This window comes from Oncorhynchus kisutch, linkage group LG1 (assembly GCF_002021735.2).
Source record: "Oncorhynchus kisutch isolate 150728-3 linkage group LG1, Okis_V2, whole genome shotgun sequence".
Taxonomy (NCBI): domain Eukaryota; kingdom Metazoa; phylum Chordata; class Actinopteri; order Salmoniformes; family Salmonidae; genus Oncorhynchus; species Oncorhynchus kisutch.
The window spans coordinates 45,306,553-45,332,011 of NC_034174.2; the positions used below are offsets into that span (position 1 = coordinate 45,306,553).

General features: G+C 44.0%; 1 protein-coding gene and 1 pseudogene across 6 annotated transcripts; both read left to right on the forward strand.

Moving 5' to 3' along the window:
- The first annotated feature begins 170 nt into the window (after positions 1-170).
- Positions 171-9,313, forward strand: lg1h6orf89 (linkage group 1 C6orf89 homolog). Of its 6 annotated transcripts, none has more exons than XM_020486082.2 (8): positions 171-327; positions 953-1,321; positions 1,817-1,982; positions 2,099-2,265; positions 2,628-2,776; positions 3,122-3,257; positions 5,868-6,034; positions 6,173-9,313. In XM_020486082.2, exons 2-8 carry the CDS (start codon positions 1,133-1,135, stop codon positions 6,180-6,182), a joined length of 984 nt encoding a protein of 327 aa, XP_020341671.1. In that variant the 5' UTR covers positions 171-327; positions 953-1,132; the 3' UTR covers positions 6,183-9,313. The 6 variants fall into 6 exon arrangements, with proteins under 6 accessions (XP_020341671.1, XP_031681418.1, XP_020341655.1 ...); XM_031825558.1 differs by having other exon boundaries at positions 174-327; positions 2,099-2,247; XM_020486066.2 differs by having other exon boundaries at positions 175-327; positions 894-1,321; positions 5,868-5,991.
- An 8,717-nt stretch (positions 9,314-18,030) lies between these two features.
- LOC109869924 (zinc finger protein 76-like) lies at positions 18,031-24,953 on the forward strand (annotated as a pseudogene).
- The last annotated feature ends 506 nt before the right edge of the window (positions 24,954-25,459 follow it).

A 25,459-nucleotide genomic window follows, 5' to 3' on the forward strand; every position in this document is an offset into this window, starting at 1 on the left:
CATTTTGTGGACAGGCAGATTCGTCAATTTAATTATTTTATACATGCAAAACAAATACTGCCAATACAAGACAAACAAGTGTAAGATTATACGTTAGTTTTATCCATAACATTGTACTAATTATATTATATTTAAACATCAATCTTGAGTTTTGCTACTCGAATCTGATGTTGACACTCTCAACTTGAATCTGTAAAACAGGGAAGTCAAGTGACATCGCAAATTCTCAAGCACCAAGAAAAGTGGGGAAAGGTTGGTTGGCCGACACGAAGCTAAATATGAGCAAGACATAGTGGATCTGTAATTGCACATTAACCGTGAATTACGGTGAGTTTGTGGTCACTGTTTGACAAATTATGTTTACTTGATCTTATAAAATATAGCTACACCTGTTAGTAGCTAAGTTAGCTAGCTAGTAACCCTAGCAGAGACTCATTTTCGTAAATATCTGACCCTAGCCACTTAGCTAGCTTTATTTCTTCACCCCACTGCTGCAACTGACACTCATTTCTGGATTCACTGGGGCTCCCGAGTGACGCAGCGGTCTTTCCGTGACTACAGACCCTGGATCGATTCCTGGCTGTATCACTAGCGGCCGTGATTGGTATTCCCATAGGGTGGCGCACAATTGGCCCTGCCGCGTTAGGGTTTGGCCAGGGTAGGCCGTCATTGTAAATAAGAATGTGTTCTTAACTGACTTGCCTAGTTTAAAGGTTCAATTTATGTGCACATGACAATAATATCAACAAACAATTGAGAGGTTGAAAACGTTGGGACAACATCTAAGCAGGCAGAGACATATGTCCTTAACATAAAACTACAAATGTACAGAACGCGTCGACCAAGTTCAACTCGATGTCAATCTAACCATTTTTTGTTGTTGTTGCTTACAGTTCATGTGGCCTCTGAATGCTTGTGTTGACATTGACAAGGTGTATGCTTTTGACCACAGTCCAACGCCAAGTTCCGCTATATCATCTGGATTGTTTGTGTAACTTCTGTCTGGGGCCTTGGAAGTGCTGTTTTTCCCAACCTCCGAGGGAATATGAGTTACACAGCAACAAACCGAAGACAAGAGGCACTGTCCCTTCTAAAATAACTGTTGACTAGATTCATTTGGACCACGTTTGTCATGGGCACCACGCTGAGTGAGCCTTGCATCTACGACAAGCTGTCAGAGAGCATCGATATTCTCCGCCAGTCGGGGTATCGCTATGGTATGTCAGAGAGGGAGATCGAGAAGTTTATCAAACAAGTCCTGGAGACCAACGAGCCTCGAAGAGACCCGCCACAATTCCCTATCCTTCGAGCCACTATCAAGGTAAGATGTACACACACACACACACACACACACACACACACACACACACACACACACACACACACACACACACACACACACGTGGTGGCCATAGATCATATATCAAGCAATGGGACTTTCGATGTCCATCAGCTAATCATATGCCAGTCAACATATCAAAAGCACACTGCAGGGATTGACATTAAGGTTTGAAAGGCACTCGCCCATTGGGCAAGTCAGGAGCATTTCTTTGGTTGCCGGAAGATTATGATCACTTGCCTGAAAATGTAAAGTGGCTATTCACCTACACACGGGAGGACCCAGCAAGACCAGACTACTGGAATTCTTTGCATTTTGGTTATCAGTCCAAAACTCACCTGCCCAAGGTGGAAACCTCAGAGCAGGCTCAATTTGCAGGTCTACTCGGGTCACTTGCCCCGGTAATTAGGCAACCCTTCATGTCAATCTCTGCATTGATCAACCATCCTCTCACTTGTCCTCATCTCCTTACTGTAGTTTGTGGTAGCGGTAGGCTTTCTGTTGGTGGTGGTGCTGGCCTTCACCTACCCCCAGACTCGGCCCCAGCTAGGTGTGATGTACACGGGGGGACACAACTGGTCCTCCCCCCTCAGCCACGTCAGACTACTAGCTCTGCCCATCGCCAAGAAGTACAACCTGCAAGGTACAGCTACTGAGGGAAAATACCTATTTTAGACACTAGTTGTTCACTATAGATGGATCTTTGTTCCTAGCCAGTGTGTGTGTAATAACAGCTTCCGGACTGTCTCTCTCCTGTAGGTTTCCATGAGTGGTGGAGTGTGGGGGCTCTGCGGCAGGGCCTGGTCAACTGTTCTGGCTGTGCAGAGGTCTCCTCTGTGCTGGAGGTCCCCGAGACCCTCAGAGAGTCTGCAGCCATGCGCAGGGGGCCACAACCTGTGCTGCTTAAGGTACGACCACCACTGCAAGTAAGAATTTCAAGTAAGAATTTCAAGTAAGCATTTTCGTTGGACGATGTATACCATGCATGTCCCGTACATACTGTATGGCTAATAAAACTTGAAACACTAACACCATACGAATTTACTCAAATATACATTTTAGTTCAACAGGAAAACAGCAATATCACTGAAAGGAAATGTTTTTGTTAGACTGAAAATCTTAGTTAGACTGGAAAAACAACAATGTACCTGAAAGTGAGTGTCCAGTCTGCTTATTGTTTACAGGTCCATCACAGCATACAGCATATACATATTGTGCTAGTTCATTTAGCTAACATCGGCAGTCTTTTCTGCCCTGTGCCCGACGTATGTCCCCTGTCTTTATGCAGGGTGGGGAGTATCTGTGCATGCAGAGGCAGCAGCTAGAGGAGCTCTACTCCGCGCACTCCGGCTCCATGAGTATACTAGTGGAGAAAGACAACTTACTGTCACATGACGAGGGTTTTCCACAGGGCCCAGCAAACTTCACCCTGCTCTGGTACACACACACTTACACATATAGATGCACACACTAACGCATATATGCTGCTCTTTAATTATTTGTTACTTTATTTTTTTATTTTTTTAGGTATTTGTCTTAACTGCATTGTTGGTTAAGGGCGTGTGAGTAAGCATTTCACTGTAAGGCCGGTTGTATTTGGCGCATGTGACAAATAAAATATGATATAGATACAAACACACACACTTGCGTGCAGATATGCACATGCACACACAGAGAAACCCAACCACACCCACAAATGCATATGATTTAGTAAACAGGTCTCAAGGAAGGAAGGAAGAAAATAAGGATGCATTTGTCAGTGTCCTCCCCTTCTTTCTCTAGGAGGTTTACATCTGTGGCCAGAGAGAAGGTGTTAAGGTGGCTGTTCCCCAAGGCTGAGCTATGTCCCCTACTGGACAGTGCCGGAACAACATTGCAGCGTTGCCTGGTCACGCATAGTGCCAACTCTCAGAGCAGAGTGAGTCTGGCCTCTAACGAAGTCCAAATAGACAAGCATGTACAGTGCCTTCGGAAAAGTATTCAGACCCCTTGACTTTTTCCACATTTTGTTATACTAAAATGGATAAAAAATTTAAATAAATAAAAATCTTCAGCAATGTACACACAATACCCCATAATGTCAAAGCAAATACAGGTTTTTAGATTTTTTGCAAATTTATAACAAATAAAAATAAACAGTTACCTTATTTACACTAGACCCTTTACTATGAGGCTCGAAATTGAGCTCAGGTGCATCCTGTTCCCATTGATCATCCTTGATGTTTCTACAACTTGGAGTCCACCTGTGGTAAATTCAATTGATTGGACATGGAAAGGCACACACCTGTCTATATAAGGTCCAACAGTTGACAGTGCATGTCAGAGCAAAAATCAAGCCACGAGGTCAAAGAAATGGTACGTAGGACTTCGAGACAGGATTGTTTGAAGGCACAGATCTGGGGAAGTTTGAAACCACCAAGACTCCTAGAGCTGGCCGCCAGGCCAAACTGAGTAATCGGAGTGTGGACTAGATATAGTCCTTGGTTCACTCCAGACCTGTCTGCCCGTGACCAACACAAAAACATCCTGTGGCATTCTGCATTAGCATCGAATAGCCCCCGTGATATGCAACTTTTCAGGGAAGTTAGGAACAAATATACACAGGCAGTTATGAAAGCTAAGGCCAGAAATTTGCATCCTGTAGTACCAACTCAAAAAAGTTCTAGGACACTAAAGTCCATGGAGGATAAGAGCACCTCCTCCCAACTGCCCACTGCTCTGAGGCTAGGAAACACTCACCACTGATAAGTCCACTATAATTGGGAATTTCAATAAGCATTTCTCTACGGCTGGCCATGCTTTCCAGCTGGCTACCCCAACCCCGGTCAACTGCCCGGCACCCTCCTCAGCAACCCGCCAAAGCCCCCACCATTTCTCCTTTACCCAAATCCAGATAGCTGATGTTCTGAAAGAGCTGCAGAATCTGGACCCCTACAAATCAGCCGGGCTAGACAATCTGGACCCTCTCTTTCTAAAATGATCTCCCGAAATTGTTGCAACCCCTATTACTAGCCTGTTCAACCTCTTTCGTATCGTCTGAGATTCCCAAAGATTGGAAAGCTGCCGCAGTCAACCCCCTCTTCACACTCTAAACCCAAACTGCTATAGACATATATCTATCCTACCATGTCTTTCTAAGGTATTCGAAAGCCAAGTTAACAAACAGATTACCGACCATTTCGAATCCCACCGTACCTTCTCCGCTATGCAATCTGATTTTAGAGCTGGCCATGGGTGCACCTCAGCCATGCTCAAGGTCCTACACGACATCATAACCGCCATCGATAAGAGACATTACTGTGCAGCCGTATTCATCGACCTGGCCAAGGCTTTCGACTCTGTCAATCACCACATTCTTATTGGAAGACTCGACAGCCTTGGTTTCTCAAATGATTGCCTCGCCTGGTTTACCAACTACTTCTCTGATAGAGTCAAATCGGAGGGCCTTTTGTCTGGACCTCTGGCAGTCTTTATGGGGGTGCCACAGGGTTCAATCCTCGGGTCGACTCTCTTCTCTGTATACATCAATGATGTTGCTCTTGCTGCTGGTGATTTGTCAGGGAGGTGATCAAGAACCAGATGGCCACTGACAAAGCTCCAGAGTTCCTCTGTGGAGATGGGAGAACCTTCCAGAAGGACAACCACCTCTGCAGCACTCCACCAATCAGGCCTTTATTGTAGAGTGGCCAGACGGAAGCCACTCCTCAGTAAAAGACCCATGACAGCCCAGTTGGAGTTTGCCAAAAGGTACCTAAAGACTCTCACCATAAGAAACAAGATTCTCTGGTCTGATTAAACCAAGATTGAACTATTTGGCCTGAATGCCAAGCATCACGTCTGGCGGAAACATGGCACCATCCCTATGGTGAAGCATGGTGGTGGCAGAATCATGCTGTGGTGATGTTTTTCAGAAACAGGGACTGGGAGACTTGTCAGGATTAAGGCAAAGATGAACAGAGCAAAGTACAGAGAGCTCCTTGATGAAAACCTGCTCCAGAGCTCTCAGGACCTCAGACTGGGGCAAAGGTTTAACTTCCAACAGGACAACGACCCTAAGCACACAGCCCACACAACGCAGGAGTGGATTCGGGACAAGTCTCTGAATGTCCTTGAGGGGCCCAGCCAGAGCCCGGACTTGAACCCTATCGAACATCTCTGGAGGAACCTGAATAGCTGTGCAGCAACGTTCCCCATCTAACCTGACAGAGCTTGAGAGGATCTGCAGAGAAGAATGGGAGAACTCCCCAAATACAGGTGTGCCAAGCTTGTAGCATCATACCCAAGAAGACTCAATTCTATAATGGCTGCCAAAACTGCTTCAACAAAGTCTGAATAGTTATGTAAATGTGATATTTCAGGTTTTGTTTTTATTAGCAAATACATTTTAGAATTAGGCTGTAACGTAACAAAATGTTGAAAAAGTCAAGGGGTCTGAATGCTTTCCGAAGGCACTGTATGTTTGTTGTTATGGTGTTTGTCTTGATTCAGCTGTGTGCTGTTACAGTGGTATTGTGCGTGTGTGTTTCAGGGGGTGCGAGTGCTGGGCTGGCTGGTGGTAGGAGAGGGCCTGCCCACAGTTAGAGTGCTCCCGGTCCACCACTGTCAGAAACACTGCAGCTCCTTCAACCTCTGGCTGGGACCTGGAGATATGGGTGAGAAGAACACACACACACTGCAAGTATACTGTGTAATATTGTAAGTATACTGTAACCATTATTAGTTAATTCTTTGAATTGTGTCTTTGTGCTAGGCAGTAACCAAAGCCTGATTTAGACCTATACAAATTTGCATTTAGTTTGACCTCATTGTGACCTTTGGCTTTGACCCTGCCAGTGTACGCTGACCCGCTTTACTGGCAGATGGAGCTGTTCCCCGGCCGAGACCAAAACATAGTTTGTGACGGCTCCACTTTCTGAGGGAGGAGAGGAACAACCGAATGGGAGGACGATGGAGGGAGAGAGTGAAGGGTTCTGTCATACAGAACTCTCAACTCCATTCCGGTCTTGACATCTGCATACTGGCTGAGAATATCACTTCCTGTAGAGTCCGAGTGTGATTGGACCTTTTAACCGTCCCTTGCAGGCTAGTCCCGCCCTCCTCTAGGTATGGGAAAGCACACTCACCACAGGCACAATATAGACTGAAGAAATCTGAACACCTCTCATCTCCCCTACCCTTCTCTGGCCTAATACCAAACTCCTCTCTAGCCCCTACTTGTGCCTCTTTGTTGATATCCCTTCACAGATCTAAGACAACTGGATGGTTGTAAGCAGGGAGCGACCACTCTTAGGCTTGGAGGTGTGTGTCTCGATGAGGAAGAGGCTGGAATGTTCTCAAACTCGGACCGTTTGCCTCAGAGGAAAAATGGAGAGTGACTGATAACAATTTTGGGAACATCAGAAGGTGTTGCCTCTGTTTTGTTCAGTTGGAATGTTCAAGATTGTTTTGGTTATGTTTTTTAGTTGTGATCAAATCACACCGCCACAACAGGAAAAATGGGACAGTTTTGTGGCGCTGCCCTCCCTTCATCTACTCACTCTTATACCGGACCGTATTCATCACCGAAGTTCAACATGTCGCTGCTAGTGTAACAATGACAGTTGGTTAGGAGGATGTATGACATTGATTTGTCAGTTTAGGGAATTGCATTTGATTACTGAAAGTGCATATATTGTATTTAATATATAGTTGATGATAAGTGCTTGTGCCATAATTTCAGAAAGACTGAAATGCTATTTCTTAAGGTTCTTTTCACTAACTGTTTTTGTTTTGTCACTGTTTTTCCCCTGTCATCCAGTCCTCCCGCGTGAGCCCTAACAAGCCAGAGTTTGTTTTAGTGATGTCACAGTGTTTGATGTTTTGTCACTAACGCTATAGTCCCAATCAGTATTAGATAAAACGTTGCGGCCCTGCCGCTTATGGGGAAAACAGCTTGTAGTTACCTAGGTTACCCCATTGGTTCACAGCCAAAACATTTTTCAAATGCAATTTTCTTGTTTCAACATTGCTTGCCTTCTCACTACTTAGAAAAAAAACAAATATTCTAGGGCTTCCCTCATGCGCCTTTACATGATGGTGCTAGCAGCTGAGTGAGTGCAACCGGCTACCGACCGGAACATTAAGCTAGCCAAGACAAACAACACAAAACAAACAAAAAAGTAGTGAGTGGCGTTACAAACGGACTATACTAAACAAGTTAAATGTCTTACCTATGATTAAATGTTTTACACACACAGCTACCTTTTAGCCTACTTAGACACCAGGTCCCTGCATCTCCCACGCCGAGAATAGCCTGAAGCCACAGGGCTCTTCTCGCAGGCTCCATTTCCTTTGTGTGGGAGCATTTGGAACCGCTGGTTGTGATTTTTGACCTGGTTACATGTACATTGAACAACACAGCAGATTTTCTCCATGTTTTGTTATTTCTGTTTACCAAAAAATTGATAACAAAGTTGGCTCTTTTACACTGAGGGTCAATGGGAAATAAGTTTTGTTTTCCCCAATTTGTGGGCATGGTTGAGGGGAATTCCTTATTATTATGTGAATAGCGACATGGACTATCGATGTTCGGAGATTTGATCCGGTTCTATTGTCAACGTAGTGTTTATAGAGTTTTAATCTCTCAGAATTCACCATTGTCACATTATGGCCTTATTGTTAAGCTATATTTTAACATTTTAAATGAATCTGTTTTTCAGCTTCCCTGTTGGAGCTGCCTTCTTTTATCATTATTTATTGTTTCAAGTTCAAATGATGTCCATGTACTGGAACCTAAGCTATTAAGTGGTTGTTATTGTTCATCTCTTCATGACTGGATGTATTGGCATGTACTACTGCCATATTGCATAATACATACTATGAATGCATCTGTTATTTTGGTAGTACACATGTCTAATTCCCTCCTTTTGTATGAACTCTGAGGATTGTGCCAAAAATAGTCTATTGAAGAAGTTTGATTATTTTATTTTTTTACCAAATCTTTAAAAAAAATCTTTAAATGGCATGTTAGAAGGGTCCAGACATTTTCTTTGCGATTTCACTTGTTTTTGAGGAACTTATCCAAAATGTAATATTAAGTTGCTGAGACAATTTCATGTGTACATCTAAAGGGGTAAGTTTCTGGGGTAAGTTTCTCAAAAACAAGTGAAATAGCAAAAAAGTTTCTGGATCCTTCCATAACATGCCATTTATATCCACCCATCAAAGTTCTCTGGGTGGATATAAATTAGAATCCACACAAAGTGGCTCTCGGTTTCTCTCTCTCCTGTCTGAAACCCAGTTGGGTGGGTGAGATATCTTTACCATTACATCTTCTTTGACACTCAAAATATAGTTGTGGTTCAAGGCCCTTGGCTTTGACCAACCAATATCACCTCCTTCCTAAACCTGACACATTTCCCTTGAGTTCAAGCTTGCCTTTTTCATATCACGCCTTTCTTATAGTGCACTGTATGTCATTGCCTATATTATCCTAGCTACAGATTGTATGCCAGATAATGTGATATAACCAAATATTTTTGGGGTCCAGTAACCAGAGACTTTTATAATAGGTTATATCACATTATCTGGCATACTATCTGTAGCTAATATTCTCCCTGTTATATTTTATTTTTCTGTTAGCAAGCTCAAGGCTACTTAATTTGGTGTCCTTCAAGCAGTCCACTGTGGGTTCTTTGTATTGAAAACGTGGCAATGTATATCACTGGCTTTAAATGTGATTACTTTGGTGAAAGTGGCAATTCAACCTTTTCTTATTGGCTTTGAACAATAGTTTTGTATGATCAAATTGCAATGTGAGTCAAGAATTGGACACTTGTTTTGGTTGTGTGTGCTTAATAGGTGTCATGGAAATCAACACTTTAGTTTGACTATTGTATTTTTGACCCCTTTAAATCATGTTATAAAATGTGCAATAATTTCCATGTTGGATCTTAAAATCAGAGAGCATTATATCAAATAGTTTGATTTCATGCACTCCTGTGTCGTCTCTGGCTTCTTTAATGTGATGCCAAGCTATTATCAAATCGATTGTGATTGAATTAAGCCACTCGTTAATAACCTGGGGCACCACGGATGTTTGTTTATATAGAGTGGCTATCTCCCAAATCCATTCTTAAATAGTAGCAGGTAGCCAAGTGGTTAAGAGTGTTGGGCCAGTAACCAAAAGGTTGCTAGATCAAATCCCTGAGCTGACAAGGTAAAAATCTGTCGTTCTGCCCCTGAACAAGGCTGTTAACCCACTGTTCCTAGGCCATCATTGTAAATAAGAATTTGTTCTTAACTGACTTGCCTAGTTAAATAAAGGTTAAATCATTTTTTTAAATACATGATCTTTTATATCAATAGCAGTCAATCAGTCATTAATTATTATTTACATAATATCATTCTCATCTGAAAGTTGTAAAATTCTTGGTTATCTACGAACCCAGCCTTTACTATGAATCATCCATCCACATTTGCGCAATTATTTATTTACTAACTAATTAAACAATTACAGAATATACAATACATAATAACATTATACAGTAAATACCATCCCTAGTGGACTAAACAAAAACAGTTTGGTTATAACATGATAGATTCAGAGATAATAAAGGGGAGGTTCAGAAGGAAGACTAAGGAATGGGTCACTATCGGACATGGGAAGTAATTCTCACAAATACCTATGCCACTAATGATCGCTCATTCGGAGAAAGGTAATGCATTGTATTTATGTGAAGCTGACTTCGATAGTTGAGCTGGTGTGAGGCTTTGGTTTGCCCAGTTGATGTCGCCATTGTCCTTTGTTGATTCTTCTGGGTCAATGTTCTTACTAGATTTGCTACCTTTCCAGCTGCAGTCTGTTAGGCTGTAATCTAGGACTCACTTCTTGAGTGATCAATAGTTCAGAGTTCATACCATTTCAATTGTGGAGCAAGCTTTCACATGTTCTGGCCTGTAGATTGGAAATTACAATTAGCCATTTTTAAACATGAGGACCTCACGGTATTTGGAAATGAGGTGACTATTCATCACAGGAGCTTATATTCTAGAGTGGAAAAGGGGTTGGTTCATCATATCCAACCAATGTCTATTCACTTGGGCGTAGCTACTGACTGGGCACAAGTTACCAAAAACAAAGATTTTCATTTTAGAAGACGAAATCACATTATCTTTTCAAAAGTATTCTTATACTTCGTTAGACATTTTATCCCACATTCAGATGCAAGCCTCATAACTGAGGAACCTGTCTAAACAGAGTTAGGGTAATGTGGCTATGTTGTATTTCATGAGGTCACAAACATGAAACAAAACAGACCGGGTCGTAGCTGGCTTCTCCACTGACCATTTCCACATTCTCTAAATTAGGAATAATGTTTAATTCTCCAATTCGGGAGGTAGGAGTATTTGGCGGGAGAGTCCCTTTGTCTTACTGTGACACTCTCCATACTGCATGTTGCAAGGGAGAAGAGGGCCTCTGCCAGGAATTTATGGAGCTGTTGCGAAAACTGCCCCCTCCTAAGGAGGGGGGGGGGGGGTCACATCTCTGCTAGAGGGCTAGCGTCATGACATCTGTCAGACGCTGAATGTTAGGATAATATTTATAAATAAATGTGTTTCCGGTCTACTGTGAGTGAGGTTGCTTGTCAGGTATGTTCATTTTATTTAACCTTTTATTTATCCAGGTAGGCCAGTTGAGAACAAGTTCTCATTTACAACTGCGACCTGGCCAAGATAAAGCAAAGCAGTGCGACACAAACACAGAGTTACGCATGGGATAAACAAACATACAGTCAATAACACAATAGAAAAATATATATGCAGTGTGTGCAAATTTAGTAAGATTAGGGAGGTAAGGCAATAAATAGGCCATAGTGGTGAAATAATTACAATTTAGCATTAACACTGGAGTGATAGATGTGCAGAAAATGAATGTGCAAGTAGAGATACTGGGGTGCAAAGGAGCAAAAAAAAGAATAATATGGGGATGAGGTAGTTGGGTTGTTTACAGGTGCAATGATCGGTAAGCTGCTCTGACAGCTGATGCTTAAAGTTAGTGAGGGTGATATAAGTCTCCAGCTTCAGTGATTTTTGCAATTCGTTCCAGTCATTGGCAGCATAGAACTGGATGGAAAGGCATCCAAAGGAGGAGTTGGCTTTGGGAATGACCAGTGAAATATACCTGCTGGAGCATGTGTTATACGGGTGGGTGCTGCTATGGTGATCAGTGAGCTGAGATAAAGAAGTGATTTACCTAGCAAAGACTTATAGATGACCTGGAGCCAGTGGGTTTTGCGACGAATATGAATTGAGGGCCAGCCAACGAGAGCATACAGGTCGCAGTGGTGGGTGGTATATGGGGCTTTGGTGACTAAACTGATTGCACTATGATAGACGACATCCAATTTGCTGAGTAGAGTGTTTGAGGCTATTTTGTAAATGACATCGCCAAAGTCGAGGATCGGTAGGATAGTCAGTTTTACGAGGGTAGTTTGGCAGCATGAGTAAAGGAGGCTTTGTTGCGAAATAGGAAGCCGATTCTAGATTTAATTTTGGATTGGAAATGTGAGATGCTTAATGTGAGTCTGGAAGGAGAGTTTACAGTCTAACCAGACACCTAGGTATTTGTAGTTGTCCACATATTCTAAGTCAGAACTGTCCAGAGTAGTGATGCTAGATGGGCGGGCAGCGATCGGTTGAAGAGCATGCATTTAGTTTTACTTGCACTTAAGAGCAGTTGGAGGCCACGGAAGGAGTGTTGTATGGCATTGAAGCTCGTTTGGAGGTTTGTTAACACAGTGCCCAAAGAAGGGCCAGAAGTATACAGAATGGTGTCGTCTGCGTAGAGGTAGATCAGAGAATCACCAGTAGCAAGAGTGACATCATTGATGTATACAGAGAAAATAGCCCCAGAATTGAACCCTGTGGCACCCCCATAGAGACTGACAGAAGTCCGGACAATAGTGAACTCTATCTAAGAAGTAGTTGGTGAACCAGGTGAGGCATTCATTTGAGAAACCAAGGCTGTTGAGTCTGCCAATAAGAATGCGGTGATTGACAGGGTCGAAAGCCTTGGCCAGGTCGATGAATAAGGCTGCACAGTATTGTCTTTTATCGATGGCGGTTAGGATATCGTTTAGGACCTTGAGCGTGGCTGAGGTGCACCCATGACCAGCTCGGAAACCAGATTGCATAGCGGAGAAGGTACGGTGGGATTCGAAATGGTCGGTGATCTGTTAACTTGGCTTCCAAAGACTTTAGAAGGGAGGGCAGGATTGATATAGGTCTGTAACAGTTTGGGTCTAGAGTGTCTCCCCCTTTGAAGAGGGGTATGACCATGGCAGCTTTCCATAAGGGTTTTTAGAAACACTTGAAAATAAGGGCTGTGTTTCATGTAGGCTTAGCCTGGCGTGACATTACTTAGCTGCAAGTAAGCATTTCGTTGGACGATGTATACCATGCGTATCCCGTACATACGACTAATACAACTTGAAACTGAAACTAATCATGATCTTCAGTTTAGAATGTAATTTGTTTAATAGGCTGTGTTTGCTACAGATGGGGAAAAAGTGAGACACCTCTCCAGCCCCCGAAGACTGAAGTTGCCCGTCCTTGAAATGCACTACATGACCAAAAGTATGTGGACATCTGCTTGTCAAACATCTCATTCCAAAATCATGGGCATTAATATGGAGTTGGCGCACCTTTTGCTGCTATAACAGCCTCCACTCCTCTGGGAAGGCTTTCCACTACATGTTGGGACATTTCTGCAGGGACTTGCTTTCATTCAGCCACAACAGCGTTAGTGAGGTCGGGCACACAAAGTCGACTGGGGCAGCTCGAGCAGGGCAGAAATTTCACAAACTGACTTGTTGGAAAATGTGGCATTCAATGATTGTGCCACGTTGAAAGTCACGGAGTTGATCCTTTAAAAAAATATATAGAACCAGTCCTTCCCACCCCTGTACCAACCCCTAGCCTATCCAGTAGCAACCCATCATTCAGGGCAGAGCCCCACCTGTTGGGTTTTTTTTAGGGGGGGGGGGGGGACTTTCCTGTTTTGCATGTTATTTTGGCATTAATATGTGTAACATATCAAACGATATATATCATTGAGTTAATAAAGCCGTGTACAAACATCGTTTATTTTTTGGCAGCTCCTAAATGCAGGTGTGTCAGCCAAGCTCAGTGCTTTCTGTGGTGGTTGGGCAAGCCAGCAGAAAATACGGAGCGTTGAGCTGTGATTGGCTCAATTTTCTGTCACTCATGGGTACTTTACGTCACTGACAAATGTAAGAGGAGACATTGAAAGTTCTAGCCCTTCAGCTGCTGCCACAGAAGTGCCCATCCAAGAAGGTTCAGAGGTCATTTGCCACAGAAGTGCCCATCCAAGAAGGTTCAGAGGTCATTTGCCACAGATAAAATTATGTCAAATCACATTATATCTACAGTAGCTTTGATTGAACTGATCATGTCAACGTCATACTTTTAAAATCTTAGCTAGCAGTCATCATGAATCAAGTCGACAATCTACTGAGAAATCCGTTTTAATCATTGTCATATGAAGATAAATTATAGATAAAACGCATTGGTGGACAAACATAACACAAGTTGGAAAATTGCAAATTCAATAAGTGGTTTGGAAGGAATCAGTGACAGTTGGCTGTGTGGTCCCAAATCTGGGATTAAGGGGCTCTTTTCCAAGTTTAAAATGATGAGGACCGCCGCACCACCTTCCTGTTCAAATGAGCCAAGCACAACAATGTGAGTCCAAAAATGTACTGTATGCTGCTTCATAAATGCTGTAACATGCAAGGGAGATATGTATACTGTAGCTGAGAAAGTAATACTAAGTGAATGTTGTGTAGTAAGGTGTTAGTAGTCCATGTGCCTCACCCCAGTAATTTGGTCTATTTACCCCTCATAATTTCACCTACTGTTCTGACTGTTCTACTGTAGACTATAACCTGTTTTAGAGAAATGTAATCATTGAATATTGTAAGAGCTTTCATTGTCTGCTTATATGTCCCATTTATTTATCCTACAGTTCTGACTTGGTGTACAGGGAGAACACTGTAAGAATGCCCATGTTCTGAATTCTGTCGCTGTACATTTCAAAAGTGTTAAACAAATAATTATATTGACTAACAGTATGCCTGTCCTAGCTCGCTCATTGTCTTAAACCAAATTACGGATTGCCTCTTATCTGCTTGTCGTCCCCTTATTCAATAGTTTGTACATCTCAATTGTCATTAGAAACCACATTTGTGCAGTATTCAGAAGTTTGGATGACTGAGGTGCCCAAAGTAAACTGCCTTTTACTCAGGTCTAGAAGCTAGGATATGCATACAATTGGTAGTAGTGAATAGAAAACACTCTAAAGTTTCCAAAACTGTTAAAATAATCTGTCTGTGAGTATAACAGAACTGATATGGCAGGTGAAAACCCGAGGAGAATCCATCCGGAATTTTTTGTTGTTGTTGAGCTCACCACTCATTGAAATGGCTGTCTTTGGGAATATCAATGGAATACCTCCCAGATTGCAGTTCCTTGGGCTTCCAGTAGATGTCAACAGTCTTTAGAAAGAGTTTCAGGCTTATTTTTTGAAAAATGAACTATCATTTGTAGTTTTCCTAGGTGGCTCCCATTTTGACTGTAATATTGTTGCGCGTGTTTATTTACATATTAGGGTACCTGAGGATTGATTATAAATGTTATTTGACTTGTTTGGAAAAGGTTTATTGGTCACTTTTGAGATTCATTTGTATGCATTTTGAATGACGGAAATCGGTGGATTACTGAATCAAGCGTGCCAACTAAACTGACTTTTTTGGGATATAAAGAAGGACTTTATCGAACAAAGGGACCATTTGTTATGTACCTTGGGATTGCAGACGGAGGAAGATCCTTAAAGGGAAGTTATTTATTTTATAGCTATTTCTGACTTTTGTGACATCTCTGCTTGTTTGGAAAATGTTTGTAATGCTTTTGTATGCGGGGCGCTGTCCTCAGATAATCGCATGGTATGCTTTCGCCGTAAAGCCTTTTTGAAATCTAACAAAGAGGCTGGATTAACAAGACGTTAAGCTTTTAAACTATGTAAGACACTTGTATTTTCATGAATGTTTAATATTACGAATTTTATATTTTGAATTTGGTGCTCTGCAATTTCACCGGATGTTGTCGAGGTGGGGCGCTAGTGGCACGCCTATCCCAAAGAGGTTGTTTAAGCAAGTCAGCCATGTTTTTATAAAGACAGTAAATGAGGCTGAATGAACTGTTTCGCTGCCAGACAACGCTCCGCTGATAGCCAGGTGTAGCAGTGGTAAGATGTTGGGACAGCTTTATGTAGGCCCTAACAGTTTGTGGGCACCGTTTGTCACTGTTATAGTGCAATTAGTATATTGTTTAGTGTTGTGTAGTGGCATTGCTGGCATGCATTCCACTTTCCTTTTTTTCTTCGCCCCACCAAGATTTGCATGCTAAAATCGCCACTGAGCCTATCAAGTCACCATAACAACAGATTATAGATCAGTGTTGTGACCCAACTCGTTTTCATACCATTCAGGTTCCCTGGTGCTTATTTGGTGCCTAGCGTTCTGCTGGAGGTGAGCATCCCAGCTTGCGTTGCAACTTGTCAAGCCGAGGGAGAGATGGGATAGGAAAATGGAGGATAGGAAGAGGGAAATAAAGAAGGGCTTGTGAATTTCTGGATTTCTTTTGAGTTTGAGGTCAAATATTAAGATAAAGAAAACGCTTTGTTAGGGATCGATTATCGGTGTTTCCGACGGGAGTAACCATGTTGCGTCACAAATGTCTGATTCGAGCTCAAAGGTGTTGTAATGAAGAGGCCTGGTTGTATTTAGACTTTCGCGTGCGCTTTAGTTACAGTAGTTAGCTACATGTCAAAGACATTGCAAACGTAGTCAAGGTTAGGGGGCTAGCAATTCAACGATTGCTGATGTCATTGGTGTTATGTGATTTTTAACTAGTTGTAACAACAACGGTGAAGAAAATGAGCTTCTTGAAGCTAGCCATAGCATCAATAGCCTGCCAGTTGCTAGCTAGGTAAACTTGCCATTCAGTGTAATGATGACGTTAGCTTACTTACTTGTTAGCTAGCTACTTAGTTGTCACTCGACCCCTAGTTTGTGAACAAGTTTAAATTGACTATTTTGAGTCCACATCCCTTCTTGACAAGCTACCTTTTAGACTTCATGGCATATTGTTACACCTACTATAATGTACAACAAATATTATTCCCAATAATTTACTAAAATGAAAGATAGCTGTGTGGCCTGACCAGTTCTGCTGCAGAATAATTCATTCAGCCATTCGCAAACCTATCCCTCATTTACCAAAAGAACCCATCTAAACCGATACAGTGACAACCTGGAAATGATGGCACAGTGACAACCGGATGGAAATGCACCCAATGATGGCATAATGCTTATGCCATAAACCCTTGTGTCAACATGAACATGAGCAGATAGCTATGTCCATTAACAGTAAAATATTAGTCTGCCCTCCCCATATCCTGGAAACCCAACGTTGAATTTCATTGAATTCTACATTGGACATAAATGAGCGATTGTATCAGGACAGCTTTATCTCAGGACATAAAAATCTATTTTAACTTACTTTACCAGTTGTCTGTGTGGTAGGTCCTTTGAAGGTAGGAATGACAATATATCCACATAAACGTTTCAAAGCACTGTTAGTGCCTATAGTGCATAAGATAAATACATAAAGTATATCATACAGTACATTCAAAGTAGACCTCTTGACTTTTTGTTACGTTACAGCCTTATTCTAAAATTGATTAAATTGATTGTTTTTCTTATCAATATCCACACAATACCTCATAATGACAAAGCGAAAACAAGTTTTCATTTTTTTTGTGCAAATGTATAAAAATAAAAACAGAACTACCTTATTTCTATAGTCTTCAGGCCCTTTGCTATGAGACTCAAAATTGAGCTCAGGTGCATCTTGTTTCCATTGATCATCCTTGAGATGTTTCTACAACTTGATTGGAGTCCACCTGTGGTGAATTCATTTGATTGGACATGATTTGGAAAGGCACACACCTGTCTATATAAGGTCCCACAGTTGACAGTGCATGTCAGCAACAACAAAAAACAAGCCATGAGGTCAAGGGAATTGTGTCGAGGCACAGATCTGGGAAAGGGTACTAAAACATTTCTGAAGCATTGAAGGTCCCCAAGAACACAGTGGCCTCCATCATTCTTAAATGGAAGAAGTCTGGAACCAACAACACTCTTCCTAGAGCTGGCTGCCTGGCCAAACTGAGAAATTGGGGTAGGGCATTGGCCAGGGAGCTGACCAAGAACCCGATGGTGACTTTGACAGAGTTCCAGAGTTCCTCTGTGGAGATGGGAGAACCTTCAATAAGGACAACCATCTCTGCAGCACTACACCAATCAGGCTTTTGTGATAGAGTGGCCAGACGGAAGCCACTCCTCAGTGAAAGACCCATGACAGCCCGGTTGAAGTTTGCCAAAAGGCACCTAAAGGACTCTGACCATGATTCTCTGGTCTGATGAAACCAAGGTTGAAATCTTGGCTTGAATGCCAAGTGTCACGTTCGAAGGAAACCTGGCACCATCCCTAAAGGGAAGCGTGGTGGCAGCAACATGCTGTGGGGATATTTTGCTGTGACTGGGAGGATATTCAGGATCGAGCGAAAGATGAACGGAGCAAAGTATCTTTGATGAAAACCTGCTCTTGAGCGCTCAGGACCTCAGACTGGGGTGAAGGTTCACCTTCCAACAGGACAACGACCCTAAGCACACAGCCAATACAATATAGGAGTGGCTTCGGGACAAGTTCCGGACTTGAACCCAATCTAACATCTCTGGAAAGACCTGAAAATAGCTGTGCAGCGACCACTCCCCATCCAACCTGACAGAGCTTGAGGATCTACTGAGAAGAATGTGAGAAACTCCCCAAATACAGGTGTGCCAAGCTTGTAACGTCAAAACCAAGAACTTGAAGTTGAAATTGCTGCCAAAGGTGCTTCAACATAGTACTGAGTAAAGGGCCTGAATACTTAAGTGAATGTAATATTTAGTTTTTCATTTTAATACATGTGCAAAAATTTCTAAATCATCTAAATTGTGTGTAGATGAGGGGGGGGGGACAATTGAATCCATTTTAGAATAAGGCTGTAACGTAACAAAATGTGGGAAAAGTAAAGGGGTCTGAATACTTTCTGAATGCATGATACATATACGCGCGTACATGTTTGTGCACGTGTTTAGATGGTTCTGCTTGTACTTCAGGTGCTAGAGATACTTTCCTGTGGTTATGTTGTTTCACATGCCTGCCTGCAGAAGGACTATCCACACGGACTACCAGTGAAGTTTTATTCAACATTCTGGCTTGTAGTCCAAACGCTCATTTCTACCCGACGTTGAATCCAATGCAGTTTAACGTCGGATATCCGGGTTCCTCTCCCCATAGACTCATCTTGAACCTAACCTAGGTGCATTCACATAATGCAAATATTATAGAATATGGTATATTCAGTGGTTGAGGGTCCAGGACAGCCACAGATTGTTAATACCCGTTACTCAACACCTTTTCTCTTCTCTGATGTATCAAGCCACCACACACAACCCCTAGGTCATCATCAGTGCAATAATGTCACATCAGCTGACCTAGGTTATCTATCCTTGTTACAGAGCAAGATGTTAGGACAATGGCCACATAAATATGAACAATGTAATACAGTATTACACAGGATTGTTGGGGTGGTACTACAGCCTATATCCACCAGGTCACTGTACAGCAGAAAGGTCATTCTACACCCTCAGAACCACATATCTGCTGGAGGGTTTGTGAATAACCTTGTCTGTGTTCTGTGAGACCATGTCGCTCCTGATGCTGGCTGTTCTCCTGTCCTCTCTCCAGAGCCCCTGGCCTTTGAGGACGGCCAGGCAGTTCAGCTTCGAGGACGGGACCACCGCACACATCCACCACACATCCAAAGGTATATTAACATCAAACCTGGGCCAGATACTGCATTCACTACTCTAGGAAAGGCTTGGTGAAAGCAATAGTTGTTGTCACCTTGTTTTCTTTGGTCCAGTCCCTCACACATCAGTTAGTATTTCTTCTCAAAAGGATGGAAGGAAAGGGATCTCAAACATCCTCTAACCTCTGCAGATTGGTATGACCCCAGTGCTGTGGAGGCAGTGCAGCTGGACGATGGCAGCACAGCGTACATCCACCACCCCTTGGGCTTGCAGTTTGGCAGCACAATCCTGACTGTAGCTGTATAACATCTTGAGGATCTGAGGGGCTATGCCAAATTTCTTCAGTTGCCGAAAGGTTGAAGAGGCGCTGAAGCTTTTGACCCTCTCCACTGCAGCCCCGCTGATGCAGATGGGGACCTGCTCCCCCCCTGTTTACTGTAGTCCACAATCACCTCCTTGGTTTTGCTGACGTTGAGGAAGAGGCTGTTGTCCTGGCACCACTCTTCCAGGGCTCTAACCTCCTCCCTGTGGTCTGTCTCGTCGTCGGCAATCAGGCCCACCAACTTCGTGTCGTCGTGGGTGTACAGTGAGTACAGGAGGGGGCTGAGCACACATCCTTGAGGGTCAGTGAGGGTCAGTGTGGCAGCGGTGTTGTTGACTTCCCTCACCAGCTGGGGTCTGCCCGTCAGGAAGTCCAGGATCCAGTTGCAGAGGGAGGTGTTCAGACCCCGGGCCTGAGCTTAATGAGCTTGAAGGGGACTATGGTGTTGAAAGCTCAGCTGTAGTCAATGAACAGCATTCTCACATAGGTATTCCTCTTGTCCAGATGGGATAGAGCCGAGTGCAGCGCAATGACGATTGCATCGTGTGTGGATCTATTGGAGTGGTATGCACATTGTAGTGGGTCCAGTGTGTCAGTTAAGGTGGAGCTGATGTGGTCCTTGAATAGCTTCTCAAAGCACTTCACGATGACAGAAGTCAGTGCTACAGAGCGATAGTCATTTAGGCAAGTTACCTTTGTTTGCTTGGAGACCGGAACAATGGCGGACATCATGAAGCATGTGGGGATTACAGACTGGGGCGGGAAGAGGTTGAGTATGTCCGTAAACACTCCAGCCCGCTGGTCTGCGGCATGCTCTGAGGACGCCACCTGAGATACCGTCTGGGCCGGCTGCCTTGCGAGTATTCACACACTTAAAAGTCTTACTCACGTTGGCCATAGAGATCGAGAGCACACAGTCCCTTTGCGCACCGGGGGCCCTCCTAGGAGGATCAGTATTGTTTACCTCTGAGTCAGCAGAAACAATGTTTTAGCTGGTCTGGGAGAAGGGCATCAGTGTTTGCCACACAGCTGGCTTTCCCTTTATAAGCCGTAATCATTTGTAGTCCTTTCCACATGCGTCGCCACCTCAAGATACCAAACACCACACACTTGTTACCACGTGACAAGATGTGAATGTTGTACTAACGTTGCCCCCTGTCTTGTCAGGTGCATGAGCGGGCTCACACAGCTGTCCGGCCATACAGGTGTGACGTGTTGACGTATGGAAAGGCGTTCGCCACAGGTTACGGGCTGAAGTGTCACCTTGCGAACACACACTGGAGAGAAACCACACAAGTGTCCTGAAGACATATGCTTCAAGGCCTTCAAAACCTCCGAGGACCTCCAGAAACACGTCCGCACACACACAGGTAGCAGGACACACACACACCCTGCATCTTTCCCCCACCACTTCTTTCCTCAGTCCCCCCTCTTTTTCAGTCACTTTCTCTTTCCATCAGTCTCCTCATATCTCTGTACTTCTACACTGTATGTAGAAAACATTAGGAATGCCTGCTCTTTCGGTAACATAGACTGACCAGGTGAATCCAGCCTTGAAACATGAATTTTGTATGTGTGCCATTCAGAGCAAGACAAAATATCTAAGTGCCTTTGAACAGGGTCTGGTAGTAGGTGCCAGGCGCATCGGTTTGAGTGTGTCAAGAACTGCAGCGCTGCTGGGTTTTTCACACTCAACAGTTTACCGTGTGTATCAAGAATGGTCCACCACCCACCCAAATGACATCTAGCCAACAACAGCCAGTGGTCGAAAATGGGTCATTCATGAAAGAGGACAAAGGAGGCTGACACGAATTGTTCAGAGCAACAGACGGGCTACAGTTCATCAACTGACAGTCCAGTACAACATTGGTGCCCAAAGACCTATCAAATAAATGCACAACTCGTTGTAGCTTGACACGAATGGGGTATGGCAGTCGATGACCTGAGTTTCACTTCCTTCAGCTAAAAAATAAAAAATGCGGTTGCAATGAGCTAAGGAACGAAAGCACTGGACACTGGAGAATTAGAAAAACATTGCCTGGTCTGATGAATCCCGGTTCCTGCTGTTTCATGCTGATGGGAGGACTAGGGTATGGCGAAAACCACGAGTCCTTGCATATATGTTATGCCGCGTGTCATCATTGCAGGCTAGTGATGATGGTGTGGGGTGTGTTTTCATGGCACACGTTGGGCCCCTTGATAAAAGTGAAGCCACAGCATATCTGAACATCGTTTCCAATCAGGTGCATCCCTTCATGGCGGCAGTGTATCTATCTACAAATTGAGTTTTTCAGCATGCCACACGGCTCGGATTGTCCAGGAATGGTTCCACGAACATGACAGCCAACTTGACACAACTGTGGGAAGCATTGGAGTCAATATGGGCCAGCATCCATGTGGAACACCTTGTAGAGTCCATGTACCGACGAATTGAGGCTGTTCTGAGGACAAAAGGAGGGTTGCAACTCAATATTAGGAAGGTGTTCCTAATGTTTTGTACACCTCAGTGTAGACCTCTTACGCTCCCTCTCACTTTCTCTCTCTCGTTTTCTCCTTTTTGTCTTTCCCTCCTTGTTTCCTTCCCTCTTGTTCGATGGGACACTATTAAAGTGCCCGTTCAAGGGCTGTACGTTCTCTTCCCCCATATCTTTCTTTCCTTCTCTCAATCTCTTCCCCTGACATTTTTTGTCTATCTCTCTGTCAGGTGAGAAGCCATTTAAGTGTCCGTTTGAGGGCTGTGGTCGTTCCTTCACCACCTCGAACATCAGGAAGGTCCACATCAGAACACACACAGGAGAACGCCCCTACATGTGACCTGTACCCTCCTGTGGACGAAGCTTCGCCAGTGCCACCAACTACAAGAACCACATGAGAATACACACGGGTAGGACGCACCCCAAGATAAAACACACACACACACACACACACTACTAATACTACATGAGAATACACACGGGTGAGCGATTACATGACTGTTGAGTTAGATACTTCACATGAAATAAGTACTCCTCTTTCTCTCTCTCCCCTGCTCCCTCCCTCGTTCTATCTCCCTCTCTCTCCCCTAGGAGAGAAGCCCTACCTGTGTACAGTACCTGGCTGTGGGAAGCGATTTACAGAGTACTCCAGCCTGTACAAGCACCATGTGGTTCACACACACTGCAAACATTACACCTGCAACCACTGTGGCACTGCCCTCTACACTGGTCATGCACAAATGCATCACGCACAGACTTTGAGGCCACAGGGGACAGGGAAGGTATGTAGAGACACACACACACACACACTCTCTTATAATAAACACCAGCTGTGAACTCATTTCCTCTTGAAGATCTTAACAGTATTCAATGCTTTGAGGGAGTTCTGTTAACCTGAGCCGCGGTGCAATGGTCCATGGCCCGTGACGTGAGCGGAGAAAAGCGGTGAGGGAGGAGCTCCCTTCTCAAATTGAACAATAATCAGCTCCGCTCGGTCATGTTGTCAACAAGGCAGCATGGTCGTCCAGAAACATACAATCTATTATGTGAGAACACAATCCTACTCATTACTCCACGTGCTCCATCTAGTCTAGGCTACGTCACTTTTGTTTTAAGCCGACTTTGCCGCGGGCTTTGAACGGGGCACCTGGCTCATGACCGGGAGGCTGCCTACTTCCAAAACAAATGCAATCACTTTTAACACGGTTCTAACTCCTCTCCCCGGAGTAACCCGGGCCAGATAATCGAATCCCCTCATTTGTTAATGACTCGCCTCTCCGTTTTCTCTTTTGCAAAAGCGATGAACGACCATTCACAGGTCTCCTTCCTGGAAGGGGCGGAGCAGAAAGAGGAAGGTTCGGATTCCCAAGACGTCATTGGCTCTCAGGTAGTCCTACTTTCCTATCTAGTGATTCCACTTGTGTGATATGGAAAGAAAAGGGCATACATTTTCCATTCCCATTCTTTTGATAGCCGCGTGCTCAGTTCTAGTACATGCTGTCACCACAGTCCCAAGCTGTTCTGTTTCTCCGAACTTGAGTGTATTATAAAAACAGTTGGTTCTCTTCTGGCAGGTGGGTCTGTCGGAAGAGGACCTACAGGCGCTTGGCACGGCTATCACCATGGTAATGCGGGACGGCACAACCATCTCCCTGCCGACCCAGCAGACGGACACGACCGCCATGGGACACCGCCACATTACCATGGTTACAGGGGAGGCCAAGGCGCTGCAGCAGGTAGGTTACACGCACGTACTCCTTAGCCCACACTAGGCTAAATGCATGAATCAGTATTTGCTCTTGCATGTCAATGTTTGTGCTGTAAAGTGGATCATCATGTTCCTGGTGGTTTGTCTTTCCTCTCCAGGTTGCCATAGTGACGTCGGAGGGTGTCATGACAGGCGGCTCACTACCAGCAGGTGGCGCTGCTGGCCACGGCTAACGGCACAACGATTGCTTTTCAGGTCAGTTCACGCACACAGAGGTTAAGAACTTGTCAAGTTGCACTCTTAGCATTATACTGTGTGTGTGTGTGTGTGTGTGTGTGTGTGTGTGTGTGTGTGTGTGTGTGTGTGTGTGTGTGTGTGTGTGTGTGTGTGTGTGTGTGTGTGTGTGTGTGGAGGAGCAGCAGACATTGGAGGAGGCCATCAGCATGGCGACAGCTGTCATCCAGCAGGGAGGGATGGTTCAGGACGTGGACACCTCAGAGGGGGGCTGGTGAGACACACCTACCCCCAAACAGCACCTTTCCCTGGGTACGACACGGAGCCCGCTCCAGAGCACTCCTGGAGCCCAGCCTCCTGTCACAAACACAGTGTGCGGATCTCAGAACTAATCAGAGAGAGAGAATCCGAGGGCCCGTTGTCATGGAGACTGGGTTAGAATGTTCAGATGTGAGCATGAGCAGATCAATGTTTGTTTGTTTAACCACAATACAGTAGCATACTCATGCTTCTGAGAAGCTGCAGCTCCACGAAAGCTAGCTAAAGTTCAGATTTCATCTCCAATCTTTGTAACCACAATACAATAATCATGATACAATAACTTTTGGTTTTGTTTTGCAACACTGACTGCAATGATTTTTCCAGGACCAGTACTGTATACTTCTACTCATCAAGCTCTAAAACTTGGAAGTTTTGGTTTGGAGAACACTCTCAAACAGATGGATTCTTTCACTGATGAATCTGCTCTGAGTGATGCTGTCGGTCTAAGGAGCTAAAAGTTGCCTTGTCTAAATCGTTGAAGAAATGAACAAAATCACAGAGTCCAATATGATATCATGCTGTGCTGTATATCTGGACCTGTGCTGAGGTATAAATTTGTCAATAAATAGTTATTGTGTGGTGTGTGTGTGTGTGTGTGTGTGTGTGTGTGTGTGTGTGTGTGTGTGTGTGTGTGTGTGTGTGTGTGTGTGTGTGTGTGTGTGTGTGTGTGTGTGTGTGTGTGTGTGTGTGTGTGTGTGTGTGTGTGTGTGTGTGTGTGTGTGTGTGTGTGTGTGTGTGTGTGTGTGTGTGTGTGTGTGTGTGTGTGTGTGTGTGTGGTTCGACCAGACAATTTATCTGGGCATTATCTTTTCACCACCAGGGGTCAGACTCGCACCTAGAATACCTTGAACAATTACCATGTTTTGGAGGAAGTCCTTGATTCAGACAATTGCTGAATCGAAAAGTTTCTCGACTTCATAAACTGTAGGGAAAAAGTACAGGAAGGGGCTAATCGCTGCTAATTCTTTCCTAAATGTTACACTTTCCTTTGGGAAATACTTTTTCTGCGAATAGATTTTTTGAGTTGTCCTTTCAGAAAGATAAGATTCTTGTCTTTGATTATCTTTACTGACTTGAGTC